Source organism: Spermophilus citellus (assembly GCF_964194105.1).
Source record: "Spermophilus citellus genome assembly, chromosome: 16".
Taxonomy (NCBI): domain Eukaryota; kingdom Metazoa; phylum Chordata; class Mammalia; order Rodentia; family Sciuridae; genus Spermophilus; species Spermophilus citellus.
In genome coordinates, this window is record NC_138196.1 from 74,389,631 (window position 1) to 74,404,248 (window position 14,618).

Genomic DNA, 14,618 nt, shown 5'->3' on the forward strand with positions numbered 1-14,618 from the left:
TAGCTCAGTGGTAAAGTGTCCCTGGATTCAATTCCTAGAGCCCTACCCAACCCCACAAAAAGGAGCACACTGTGTACATTCCCACTTTGGGGGCTGTGAATCCAAAATGTTACAAATTAAGAGTAAAGAATAACTATAGGTAAACCAAATCTGACTCATTTCATTCCCTAAATATGGACTAAGGTGAACTCTGACTGCTAGTTTAACTACTAGAAGAAATACACCCCATTTACCAGGAACAGATATATCTTCTGAGAGAGGTCCCATCATTTTAGACATCAGATTGTTTGCTAATTGGATTATTTCTGGCAGTTGATAAATAATAACCGGGATACAAGTAGAGAAAACAAAGGAACCAAAACCCAAGAAAAAAAATAGATAGCCAGTTCTGACCCACAGAGTATTCATATAATTGATCAGACACTTTATAAGCCTGATCCAGTGGAGCACATCGTAATCCTAGCTACTTGGGAGGCTGAGGCAGGAGGACCATAAGTATAAATCCAGTCTGGCAACATAGTGAGACCCCCCCCATCTCAAAAAATAAATAAAAATAAAGATGACATATTTAATATCTTCAAACTGATAAAAGACAACATTAAGAATTTTTTAAAAGAATTGAAAACTATGGGAAAAATAGGAATTTCTAGAACTGAAAATGATAGTAACTGAAATGAAACTCATATTAACATGTCATGTTATCTAGAGAGCCACTAAAGGAAAAGAGCATATGACTGGGCATCTGAGTGGTAGAGCACTTGTCTAGCAGCACAAGGCCCTGGTTTCAATTCCTGGCCCCACAAAACAAAAAAGCAAACAAAAAACCCATATAAGTATCAAGATTTGAGAGGGGGAAAATATTAAGAAATGTTTTTAAATGGAAGAAAGCCAAGAAAAAGAGTACAAATGAACAGGCAGATACTTGCACCTTGCAAACATGCTAAGTGAAAGAAGCCAGTCACAAAAGGCCACATATTACACGATTCCTTCATAAAGAGTTCAGAACAGGGAAGTATGTATAAAGATAGGAAGTAAATTAGTGATTGCCCTGTACTGGCCAGGGGACAGGATGATGGATAGGGCACTCATTAGAGTTGAGTTACTTTTTTTTTGGTACTGGGAATTGATTGAACCCATAAGCATTTTATCACTGAGCTAAATCTCTAGCCCTTTTTAATTATTATTAGTATTTTTTTGAGACAAGATCTCACTAAGTTGCTTAAGGCTTCACAAAGTTGCTGGAGGCTATCCTCAAATTTGTGATCGTCCTGCCTCAGCCTCCCAAATTGCTACAATTATAGGTGTGCATCACCATGCCCAGCTGGATTTATGTTTTGAAGTAAAAACAGTTATTGAATTATAGTAGTTGTCACACATATATGTGAATATACTGAAAACAATTGAGTTGTATACTTTAATTTGGTGATTTGTAGTATGTGACTTAAATCTAAAAGCCATTGAGACAAAAAGGAGATAAGTGGTTTGCAGAAAACAAAGAATGGGAGCAAGAATGAAGATCAATTGTTAATGGATACAGTATTAATTTAGGAGTAATAAAAATATGGAAAAATGAGAAATTATACCCCATCTAATTCAAATGTATGATATGTCAAGATCATTATACTGTCATGTGTATCTAATTAAAACAAATTAAAAAATTCTGGGTTCTCCCACCATCTATAAATACACTTAATAAAAAAAATATGAAATTAGATAGTGTTAGTGGGCATACAAAGATATATAACTTTGTGAACATATGAAAAATTACTAAATTGTATACTTTAAATTTAAAATGATGAATTTTACGGCATGTGAATTACATACCAATTTTTGGTGTGTTGTATGTGGGTACTGGGGATTGAACCCAGGGCTGCTCTACCACTGAGCTGTATCTGCAGCTCTTCTTATTTTATTTTGAGAAAGGGCCTCACTTAATTGCCCAGGCTGACCTTGAACTTAGAATTCTCCTGCCTCAGAATCCAAAATCACTGGGATTATAGGTGTGTGCCACGACACTCAGAATTGTTTGCCATTTTTTTTTTTTTAAGAAGAAATTGTGCATCGTGACACATGCCTATAATTCCAGTGATCTGGGAGGCTGAGGCAGGAGAATCGCAAGTTTGAGGCTAGCCTTAGCAACTTAGCAAGACTCTAATCAACTTATCGAGACCCTGTCTCACAATAAAAAGGGCTAAGGATGTGGCTCAGTGGTTAAGTACCCCTGGGTTCAGTCCCCAGTACAACAATAACAACAACAACAACAAGAAATTGCCAGGCATGGTCGTGCAGGCCTATAATTCCAGCAACTCAGAGGCTGGGGCAGGAGGACTGAAAGATCAAGGCCAGCCTCAGCATCTTAGTGAGATCCTTTCTCAAAAAACAAACAAACAAACAAACAAAAACTTTGTGGTAAAGCATCCCTGAGTTCAATTTCCAGTAACAAAAAACAAAAACAAAACAAAGAAGAAGAAAAGAAAGAAAGAAAAATTAAGATTTCCCCACATAAAATCTGGAAGATTGTTTTTTAATTTTTATTTTTAGTTGTAAGTGGGCATTTATTTAATTATTTTTATGTGGTGCTGAGGATCAAACCCAGTGCCTCACACATGCTCGGCAAGCACTCTACCACTGGGCCACAACCCCAGCCCCTAGAAGAAATTTTTATTATCAGACTTGTCCTCCAAGAAATACTAAAGAGAGTCCTTTAATGAAATAACTCTGTTATGAAATGACATTAGACAGTAACTTGGATCCATATGAAGAAATAAGTGCTACCGGAAGAGGTGACCGCATAGGTAAATTTAAAAGAAAGCCAAAAAAGTATTTTTGTTAGTAACTTTTCTTCTAAGAGAAAACTGCATAAAGCAATAACTATAAATCTGGTAGAATGTGCACATAATGCATAATGATGTCATTTGTACGACAGTAAAGACAAAGGATGTGGAAATTACTGAAATTAATTTTGTTAATTATCAAGTGAACAAGGTGTTTATTTGTTTGTTTATTTTTGGTACTAGGGATTGAAACCAGAGATGTTTAACCACTGAGCCCCATCCCCAGCCCTTTTTAACATTTTATTTAGAGATAGGGTCTCCCTAAATTGCTTAGGGCCTTGCCAAGTTGCTGAGACTGGCTTTGAACTTGGTGATCTTCCTGCCTCCCAAGTCGCTGCAATTACAGGTATGTGCCACTGTACTCGGTATAAATGAGATGTTTAACCTTATGTTAAAATTTTAATCTCAAGGGAAACTATTAAGAAAATAACTCCAAGGGCTGGTGTGGTGGTGCATGCCTGTAATCTTAGCCACTTGAGAGGTTATGGCATGAGGATGGCAAGTTTGAGTCCAGCCTGGGCAACTTAGTAAGGCCCTAAGCAATTTAGTTGAGACCCTCTCTCAAAATAAGTGATAAAAATGGCTAGAGATGTGGTTTAATGGTTGAGGGCCCCTGGGTTTAATCCCTAGTTTAAAAAAAGAGAGAGAGAGAGAGAAACTCGAAAAACTATATAAAAGTTCATATAACTAGGTTAAAAAAGGGAATTATAATGGTATCTAGAAATGTCTATTTAATACAAAATAAGGCAGTTATGAAAGAGTAGAAGAATTAAAATATATATAGGCACATAGAAAACAAATAAAATATCGGATATAAATCTCACCTTAATAATTATATTACCTGCCAGGTGCAGTAGCTCATGCCTGTAATCCCAGCAGTTCAGGAGGCTAGGCAGGAGGATTGCAAGTTTAAAGCCAGCCTCAGCAACTTAGCAAGACCCTATCTCTAAATAAATTATAATAAAGAGCTGGGAATGTGGCTCAGCAAGTAAGCATCCATCACAGATTTGAACCCATTATACGATTTATAATGAGGCAGGACGATCACAAATTCAATACTGGGTACCAAAAAAAAAAAAAAATGACATCACATGTCAGCAGACCCAACACCACTCAAAAGGTAGAGAGTAACAGAACGGAGTAAATGAAAAATGTAGAGGGCTGGGGATTTAGCTCAGTGGGAGAGCACTTGCCTAGCATGCTTGAAGCCCTTGGTTCAATCCCCAGAACTGCAAACTAAAAAAAAATTAAAATGTTTAGGTATGCTACCTGCAAGAGCCACATTTTAATTTCAAAGGTGTAAGGAGGCTGAAAATAAAAGGGCAGTACAAAATATACTATGGAAACGATAACCAAAATAGAGCCCAAGAGGCTACATTAGTAGAACACAACCTCGGCAGGGCTGAGGATGCAAGATATTTTTTAATAAAGTTTTTACTAAAAATGTATTTACAGAGGATGTAAGATTTTTATAAAATAAATTGTATTTTTTATAAATGCAGTGATCAAATCCAAAAATTAAGGAAATAATTTCATTTGCAATACCATAAAAGGAATATCTAGGAAGAAAAGGAAAGAAGTACAAGACAAATACTGAAAACCACAGAAAAATTATTTTAAAGATGTGGTATTTCTGTGTTGTCCAGGATTGCCTCAAACTTATAGGCTCAAGTGATCCTCCTGCTTCAGCCTCCCGTGTAGCTGGGACTACAGATGTGTGCCAGTGATCCTGACTTGCAGAAGTATTGTTGAAAAATATAAATAAAAGGAAAGACATCTCATTTTCATGGATTGGAGCATTTAATATTGTTATAAATGCAATACTCCCAGAATTTGAGCCTGTAGATGAATTAAAAATAGATAAATTGGGCTGGTCGTGATGGTGCACGTCTGTAATCCCAGAGGCTCAGGAGGCTGAGACAGGAGGATCGTGGGTTCAAAGCCAGCCTAAGCAACAGCGAGGCACTAAGTAACTCAGTGAGACCCTGTCTCTAAATAAAATACAAAATAGGGCTGGGGATGTGGCTCAGTGGTTGAGTGCCCCTGAGTTCAATCCCTGTATCCGCCCCCCAAAATAGATAAATTGGACTTCACCAATATTAAATACTTTTGCCAGGTACTGTGGCTGGTGCCTATAATCCCACCTACTTGGCAGGCTGAGTCAGGAGGATCCCTTGAGCACAGGAATCCAAGGACTGCCTGGGCAACATTGTGAGATGCCATATCAAACAAAACAAACCTCCTAATTGAAAACCTTCCAGCTCAGTGTAGAGTATCTAATGTGTGAGGCCCTGCATTCAAACCCCAGCACGGAAGGGGGAAAACAAACTTATGCTTCAAGGGATACTACTGAGAAAGTGAAAAGACGATCCATAGAACAGAATAAATTATTCCTCTGATAAAATTAATGAGGATGTAAGATTTTTATAAAATAAATTGTATTTTATAAAATGTTCCAGAATACAAAAAGAATTCTTACAGCTCAAGAGAAAGATAACCCAATTTTAAAATGAATAAACATTAAAATAGATATTTCCCTAAAGAGCATATGCAACTAGACAGTAAGCACATGAAAAAAAGCTAAATATCCTTAATTATTATGGAAATGGAAAACAAAATCTGTGACATTCCACATCACACTAAAACCAGGTAAAGACACAAGAAAGAAAACCTCAGATGGGTATTTCTCACAAGCATATGTGCAAAAATCCTTGACAGAATAACAATGTTATTTTAGCAATACAAAAAGAAGTATATACTATGACCATAGTGAGTTGAATAATGCCCCTCCAAATTCATGTTCCCTGGAATCTGTGAATGTGCCCTTATTTGGAAGTAGGGCTTTTGCAAAGATTGGACTGGATAAGAATGGGTCCTACTCTTGGGCTGGTGTTTGTCCAAAAAGAGGGGAATTTGGACACATACGCAGGGAGAATACTTTGTGAAGCTGCAGACCTTTGGAGGAGAAGATGATGTGAAAGTGAAGGCAGAAATTGGAGTGATATAACTACAAGCCAGAAATACCAGGGTTAGGCAGTAACCAGCAGGAGCTACGAGAATCAAGGAAGAATTCTTCCCTAGAACCTTCAGAGGAAGCATGGCCCCACTCATGTCTTCATTGTGCACTTCTAATATTCAGAACTGTAAGGGAATAATTTTCTGTTGTTTTGAGCTACCCAGTTTGTGGTACTTGGTTACAGCAGCCATGGGAAACAAATACAATAGCCAAGTGGGTTTTTATTCCATTTCTGCAAGGCTGATTCAGAGGGGAACTTCTATCGAAAATAATAACAAAACTGACAGCTAAATCAGACTTAGCTGTGAAAAAGTAGATGTTTTCCCTCTAACATAAGGAATAAGACAAAGATGCGCCCCTTTCAGCACTTGTGTTTGGCTTCACGTTGGAAGTCCTAACTATTGCAGTAAGAAAAGGAAATTAAAAGTGTACAGATTAGGAAGGAGGAGATGAAAATGACCTTCATTTGCATGATTATCTGTTGCTCTGGTTTGAATGTGTCCCCCAAGGCTTCGTGTATTGCAGTTTAGTCCCCATTATGAGGTACCTACAGCGTGGAATATCTGAATTGGTGTTTGGAGGCCTGGCCCATGGAAGGGATGAAGATGAGCTAATGTCACGAAGGAGCCCTCTTGAATCAGTCCTGGTAGCTCTGTGAGAAGAAGAGACCGGGAGACACAGTACACTTTTCATCTCTTGCTACACAATGCCCTGTACCATCTTGGCATTCTTCCAGAAAGAATGCCACCAGGTGTGGCCCTGCAACCTTGGAACTCCAGAACTATGAGCCGTAGCATGCTTCTTTTCACTTGAAGTCATCCAGTCTGTGGTATTCAGTTATTAGCAATAGAAAATGGACTAATACATTTCTGGAGAAAATCCCAAGTAATTAAAAAGCAATAAAACCAAACCAAACAAACCCTGCTGGAACTAACAAGTGGGAACTGCAAGGTTGTACAAGGTTAATATGTAATAGTCAATTGCTTTGTTAAAGGAAAAAAAGAAGAAGAAGAAAGAAAGCCACTTCTCTCTGTCCCAGCAATGAAGAATTAGAATTTGAAAAACATTTATATTAGCACAAAAAAATGGAACACTCATATCTACATTTGAAAAACTACTAAATTATGATGAAAAACATTACAAGAATAATCAAATTGAGAGAGAACTCCATGTTCATTGACAGGAAAACTTGCTATCATTATGATGTCAGTTTCTCCCAATTTTGATCAATAGATTTACTGCAGTGAATCAAAATCCCAGCAGGTTATTTTGTGGATATCAACAAACCCATTCTAAGGTTTTCATGAAGAGACAGGAAATGTGGGACAACTGACACATTACTGAAAAACAAAACCCAGGGCTAATACTACCCACTTGAAGACTTAACTATAAAGCTATAGCAATCGAAATTGTATGATATATGTATGTGTGTGTGTATTAGATGAACACAATACCTTTATTTATTTATTTTTATGTGGTACTGAGGATTGAACCCAGTGTCTCACACTTGCTAGGCAAGTACTTTACCACTAAGCCACAACCTCAGCCCCCAAATGGTATGGTATTGATGAGGGAAAAGACATACAGGTCAAGGGAAATGAATAGCCCAGAAATAGACCCATGCAAATAAGTCAAGTGGATCTTTAAGGAAAAAATAGCAATTCAGTGAAAGAACAGCCTTTTCAACAAATGGTGTTGGAACAACTATGGGCAATCCAAATGCAAAAAAAAAAAAAAAAAAAAAATCGACATACAGTCTTTAGACCTTCCACAAAAAATTAAATCAAAATGGAGCAAAAACCTACATTTTACATGCAAAACCAGAAAATTTCTGGAAGATAACAGAAAATCCAGATGACCTCGGATTTGGTGATTACTTTTTAGTCACCAAAAACAGTCCATGAAAGAAAAAAATCGATAAGGTAGATTTAATTAAAACTTTTGACTCTGGGCAGGGTATGGGGGTGCATGCCTGTAATTCCAGCTACTTGGGAGGCTGAGGCAGGAGGATCACAAGTTCAAGGCCAGCCTGGACAACTTAACAAGACCCCTGTCTCAGGATCTACAAAAAAAAAAAAAAAAAAAGAAAAGGCTGGAGTGTAGTTCAGTGGGAGTATGCTTCTGAGTTCAATCCCTTGAACCACAAGGGGGTGAAAAAAAGGCTCTAGGAAAGACATTATTAAAAGAATGGAAAGATAAGCTGCAGAATGGAAAAAAATATGTGCAGAATACATGTCTTGTAAAGGACCAAAATGTACAAAGAACTCTTAAAACTCAAGGAAATGAACAACCCTGGTGAAAAATTGACAAAAGACTGTTCAGGCATCTTGTTACAGAATACCAACTGATGGCAAATAAGCATATGAAAAAATTCCCAACATTTTATGCTCTTAGAGTTTCACACATTAAAACTGATGATGTGTCACTGCACACCTATTAGAAGTTCAAAATACTTGTGACTCCAAATGCTGATGGGATGTAGAACCACAGGAACTCTCACTCATTGCTAATGGGAATGTAAAATGGTACAGCCACTTTGAAAACAGTTTGATAGTTAATTATAAAACTAAACACATCTGGCCATACTATCCAGTAATCATATTCTAATATTTTCCCAAATGAATTGAAAATTAATGTCCACACAAAACCTGCACATGAAGCTTGGAAGCAACCAAGATGTCCTTCAGTTGGTGAACAGGTAAATAAAATGGTACATCCAGACAATGAAAGGTATTCAGTTCTAAAAAGAAATAAGCTACCATGCCATGAGAAGACCGAACCACCTTGCAGGGAGCAGTGGCATAAACCTGCAATCTTAGCTATTTGGGAGGGCAAAGCCATCTTGGGAGATTTAGTGTAGATTCCGTATCAAAGTTTTAGAAGGGCTGGGAATGTACTTCCCTGGTAGAGTGGTTGCCTAGCCTGTGTGAGCTCCTGGGTTCAATCCCCAGAGTGCCTCGCCCCCCTCTCAAAAAAAAAGACAGAACCATTTTAAATGCATATTACTAAGAGAAAGAAACCAATCTGAAAAGATTGTGTGCTGTATGATTCCAACATAGGATATTTTGGAAAAATGTGATTATGGAGACCATAAGAAGATCAGAGATTTGGGAGGTGTATACAGTTAGACATAGGTGAAGCACAGGAGATATTTAGGCTGTGGAAGTATTCTATATGTTACTATAATGATGGATACATGACATTATACATTTTCCAAACCCATAGGAAAGTACAACACAGAAGAACCTTGATGTAAACTCTAGACTTGAGTCATTACTAATGTATCAATATTTGTCCATCAGTTGTAATAAACATATCACCTTAATGCAGTATTGATGATACAGAAAATGGAGTTGGAGGAGGCTCGGGTTGTAGCTCAGTGGCAGTGAGCTCGCCTCGCATGTGGGGAGCACTGGGTCTGATCCTATGCTCCACATAAAAATAAAATAAAGGTATTATATCAATCTACAACTAAATAAAAAAATTTTTAATGGAGTTGGATGTAGAAGGAGGGTACATGGGAAATCGTACTATTACCTCAGTTCTTATTTTATACATTTAAAGACTGCAGACAGAAAGATATCTTCATATGCACTGAACAACTTTTTTAAAAAAAGATGGGCAATAAAAGTGTTATTGAGAATGTGGAGAAACTGGAACCTTCTTATATTGCCATTGAGATTATAAACTGATGCAGCTACTTTTTTTTAATTAGTTGCTCATGACAATACAGTGATCTTGACATATCGTACATTTGAATCAAATGGGATATAATTTCTCATTTTTCCAAGTGTACAGGTTGCAGAATTGCATTGGTTATAAGATGATGCAGCTACTTTGGAAAACAGTTTGGCAGTTATTTAGAAAGTCAAACAGATTTACCATATGACCTAGCATTTCTAGGAACATACCCAAGAGAATGGAAAACAAGTCCACACACAACCTTGTACTCAGATGTTCACAGCAAAAGCTGGGTGTGGTATGCACACATTGCCCCAGCTACTCAGGAGATTGAGGTAAGAGGATTGTGAGGTTGAGGCCAGCCTCAGTAACTTAGCAAGACCCTGTCTCAAAATAACAAAAACAACAGTAGAACAAATGTTCATAGCAGCATTGTTCATAGTAGTCAAAGATAGAAACAATCCAAATAAACGTCCGAGAATCAATGACAAAAGAAACGGGTTGTGTGTCTACTTTTTATTGCAATAGAATATTATTATTCAATACAAAGGAATGAAGGACTGGAACAAGCTGTAGTATGAAAGAACGATAAAAGCATTAAGCTGAGTGAAATTATTTAGACACCAAAGACCACATATTTTATGATTTTATTTGTTCGGTACAGGTCAACCCATACAAAGTTCATTAGTGAAGCCAGTCACTTGGGCACACGCCTGTAATCACAGTGGCTCTGGAGGCTGAGGCAGGAGGATCATGAGTTCAAATCCAGCCTCAGAAACTTAGGCCCTGAAAAACTCAGCAAGACCCTGTGTCTAAATAAACTATAAAAAAAGGGCTGGGGACATGGCTCAGTGGTTAAGTGCCTCTGGGTTCAAACACTGATACCAAAAAAAAAAAAAAAAGTTAATTAGTGGGTTCCAGGAATTGTGGGGAGCATGTTTGGGAAGTGACTGCAAGTGTTATGGATTTCCTTTTGGGGTGATAGATAAATTCTAAAATTAGTGGTAATGGGCCAAGTGTGGTGGTGCACACCTGTAATCCCAGTGACTTGGGAGGCTGAGGCAGGAGGATCACGAGTTCAAGACCAGTTTCAGCAACCTAGTAAGGCCCTACACAACTTAGTAAGACCCTGTCTCACTGTCATCCGTGGGGATGTAGCTCACTGGTAAAGCACCTCTGGTTTCAGTTTCCAGTACCAAATAAATAAAATTAGTGGTGATGGTTTCAAAATTCTGAAAACATCAAAATCTTCTTATACTTTAATGGGGTGAGTTTTATGATATATCAAATTATATTTCAAGAGCTAGGTGCGGTGGTGCACACCTGTAATCCCAGCAGCTAGGGAGGCTGAGACAGGAGGATCACAAGTTCAAAGCCAGCCTCAGCAAAAGTGAGATACTAAGCAACTCAGACCCTGTCTCTAAATAAAATACAAAATAGGGCTGGGGATATGGCTCAGTGGTCGAGTGCCCCTGAGTTCAATCCCCAGTACCAAAAAAAAAATACATTTCAATAATGCTGTTCAGAATAAAAAGCACTCCTCAACCTTGCAGCCTTATTGTTGTCCTGGTGGAACCCGCAAACAGGAAAACAGCTTCCAGTGCTGACTGGGCCCCTGTCATCCCTCCTCTGCTGCTGGTGGCTTTGAAGGCTTCCTCTCGAGGTGGTTACATTTTGTCCAGCTTTTCCAACTGTCCTGAGTTGAGGGTTTCTCAGTTCTTGGTCTACCACCCGAAGCCTTCCAGGCAGTCTTAAGCCAGATGTGACATTTAGTATCAGATTTAAATTTGTATCTCTAAGTCTAGCAATTCTCAAAATTTTTAGTCTTTACATTCTTAAATATTACTGAGGGCCTCAAAGAGTTTTTGTTCACATGGGAATATATCTGGAAATAGTTACCATATTAGAAGTTATTTAAAATTATCAATAAACTAGCCAGGCATGGTAGTACATGCCCTATAATCCCTGCTATTCAGGAGACAGGCAGGGGGATGGAAAGTTGAGGCCAGCCTTGGCAACTTAGTGAGACCCTGTCTTGAAAAATAAAAAACAACTGAATGTGGTGGTGCACATTTGTAATCCCAGCAACTTGGGAGGCTTAGGCAGAAAGATTGTAAGGTTGAGGCCAGCCTGGGTAACTTACACCCTCAGCAACTTAGCAAGATCCTGTCTTTTTTTTTTTTTTTTTTTTTGAAACTCCAGGGGCATTCAACCACTGAGAAACATTCCAGCCCCTTTTTAAAGACTCTGCCTTAAAATAAAAAATTAAAAGAACTGGGGATGTAGCTCAATGGTAGAGTTCCCCACCAGGTCAGTCCCCAGTACAGTGCGCGTGCACACACACACAAAAGATAGAGATACACAAGTATTCATGTGTTTATATATGTTAAATATATATTTATGTAGAGTAATATATTATAAATATGTGTATAATTTTAATTTATTCCTCCTAATCCTGATGAGAAGGTAAAATGATTGTTTTCTCCATATTTCAACTGAGGAGATGGAGTCCTCAGGGCATAGCTAAGGGGCAGTGGAATCAAACTCAATCCCAGATCTCCTGACTCCAAATCCAGTGTCCTGTTTGCTTATCTGTAAAATGAAGTTTCTTCCAAATAAGTTCCTGAGTCACCTCTTAATACAGCTTATCAGGGGAGTTGGTGAGATTGAGATGGTTGTGCCCCAAATTGGAAAATGGACTAGAGCTGGGCTTCAGAAGCAGGGGCCTGACGAGAAGGTGCCCCTGAGGGAACAAACTCCAGGTTTTCTTCATTCTCTTCAATCTGCTCAAGACTGAGCACAAGGGAGGAATTTCTGTTGGCGTGGCTTGAGCCATCTGCATGTCCTGTGGTTTATGTGGTGGCTGTCAACTGGGGGTGGTTTTGTCCTCCCGGCGGGCAGCCTAGAGACACTTTTGGTCATAACTAGGAGAGAATGCTGTTGGCATCTAGTGGACAGAGACCCAGCATGCTGCTGAACCCTGATGCTTCAGAGCACAGCTCGGCCCCCACAATGAAAAATTGTCTGGCCCCAAATTTTGGCAGTGCTGAGGTCAGGCGGGAACTGAAGTTCTGTTACCAAAAGAAGAAATAAGTACCACAAACTGAGGCAGTAATTTCAGTGACTGTGAAGATGGATTACATGTTTGTAAATTTTGGAATACTTGAGGTTTCTCAGAAAAAGGGGCATTTATAAAATATTTCAACCTCTGAGCTTAAAAAAAGATTATAGGTGATTATTTTTAGGAAAGGTTCTTTGAAATAAAATTTTCATGTAGGATAACCTATAAATAAATGCATATGTAATTAATATTTTAACTTAATTCATAATTTAGTTTTTTGAAGGGAATTGTGAACAACAACAAAAAAAATTAGTATGAACTCACTCAACCAGAATCAAAACTGAATTAAACCAAGGCCAGGTGTGGTTAGCATACCCCTGTAATCCCAGCTACTTGGGAGATTGAGGCAGGAGAATCCCAAGTTTAAGGCTAGCCTCAGCAACTTGGTAAGAACCTGTCTCAAAAACTAAAGGATAAGAGCTGTAGTTCTGTGGTAAAGCATCCCTGTGTTCATTCCTCAGTACCAAACAACAGCGACAAAACACAAAAACCTGAATTAAACCAAAGCACTCTTAAGGGGACTTCTTACAATTGAACTAAGCTTTTTTTTTATATTTATTTTTTAGTTGTAGTTGGACACAATACCTTTATTTTATTTTTTATGTGGTGCTGAGGATCGAACCCAGGGCCTTGCACATTCTAGGTGAGTGCTCTACCACTGAACCACAACCCCTGAACTATTGAAATTGAACACAACTAGAACATGATTATGTTCCCCAAATGGGAAAACAATTATTCTTCAAACTTATTCAAGACAGTAGATAATTTATTTAGTTATAATAAAACATTTCACATTATGCAGATTGTAGGATAATATTTAGTTAAAGAACCTTTCATTTCTCCACAACTTTGGATGTTGCCAGTATGTTGGAATCTGAGGATGGTGGATCTGTGGCTTGTGTGTTCCTTTGTTACAACTTTTCTAGCACTTCACCATGTTCTTTGCTTACACAGTTATTAGTGATAAATCCAAGTAGAAGGAAGACTGATTCAGCCCATAATTTTCCTACCGTTCCCCTTTTTTTTTAAGTTTATTGAACATCTAATTATTTCTGAACTTGTTTTTACTATTATATGTGTTTTCCTTTTTTTTTTAAGAGACAGAGAGAGAGAGAGAGAATTTTTTTAATATTTATTTTTTAGTTATCGGAGGATACAACATCTTTGTTTGTATGTGGTGCTGAGGATCGAACCCGGGCCAGGAGAGCACGCTACCACTTGAGCCATATCCCCAGCCCCCTACCGTTCCCTTTAACTTTGTTCCGTCTGTTTGAAGATAAGCTGTGTACATGTGACTCATAACTTGCCTATTTGGCTTTCATATTTTGTAATACCCATGCTGTTCCAGGTCTGTTTTACTACCCTGAGAAAGTCTAGAAATGATTAGAAGCTTTTTTCCATGCCTGTCAGACATGGTAACTTTGGAGCCAGCTGCCAAAGGGATCCACTGCCAGGTCTCCAGGTTGGGATTTGAATAAGTCTCTCTCACTGTGGTCCTTTGCCCGAGGGCCCCACGAGTTACCTCATTTGGGTGTCATTTCAGGTGAACCACTGTCTACCAGAGAAGATTGTGGTGTACCGTGATGGAGTGTCTGATGGCCAGCTGAAGACAGTTGCCAACTATGAGATTCCTCAGCTGCAGAAGTGTTTTGAGGCTTTTGAGAATTACCAGCCCAAGATGGTGGTGTTTGTAGTTCAGAAGAAAATCAGTACCAATCTGTACCTGGCTACTACTGAGCACTTTGTGACACCCTCCCCTGGAACTGTGGTAGATCATACAATAACAAGTTGTGAGTGGTAAGTGGGCAAAAAAAAGACAGTATTGGAGGATAGGTTGGAGAAGTTACCTGTTTCCTGGGTATTGGGATGTGGAGGATGCCAGAGAGATTGGAATGGAATCCACAGGTTCTCTTTTTCTTTCTTTCTTTCTTTCTTTCTTTCTTTCTTTCTTTCTTTCTTTCTTTCT

At 38.4% G+C, this 14,618-nt stretch overlaps 1 protein-coding gene across 1 annotated transcript in view; it reads left to right on the forward strand.

Moving 5' to 3' along the window:
* Positions 1-14,618, forward strand: part of PIWIL2 (piwi like RNA-mediated gene silencing 2) — a 58,641-nt gene that overhangs the window by 40,358 nt on the left and 3,665 nt on the right. The window contains exon 21 of the mRNA XM_081269230.1: positions 14,196-14,449. Coding sequence (XP_081125356.1) covers positions 14,196-14,449 — 254 coding nt within the window. The remainder of the gene's footprint in view (positions 1-14,195; positions 14,450-14,618) is intronic.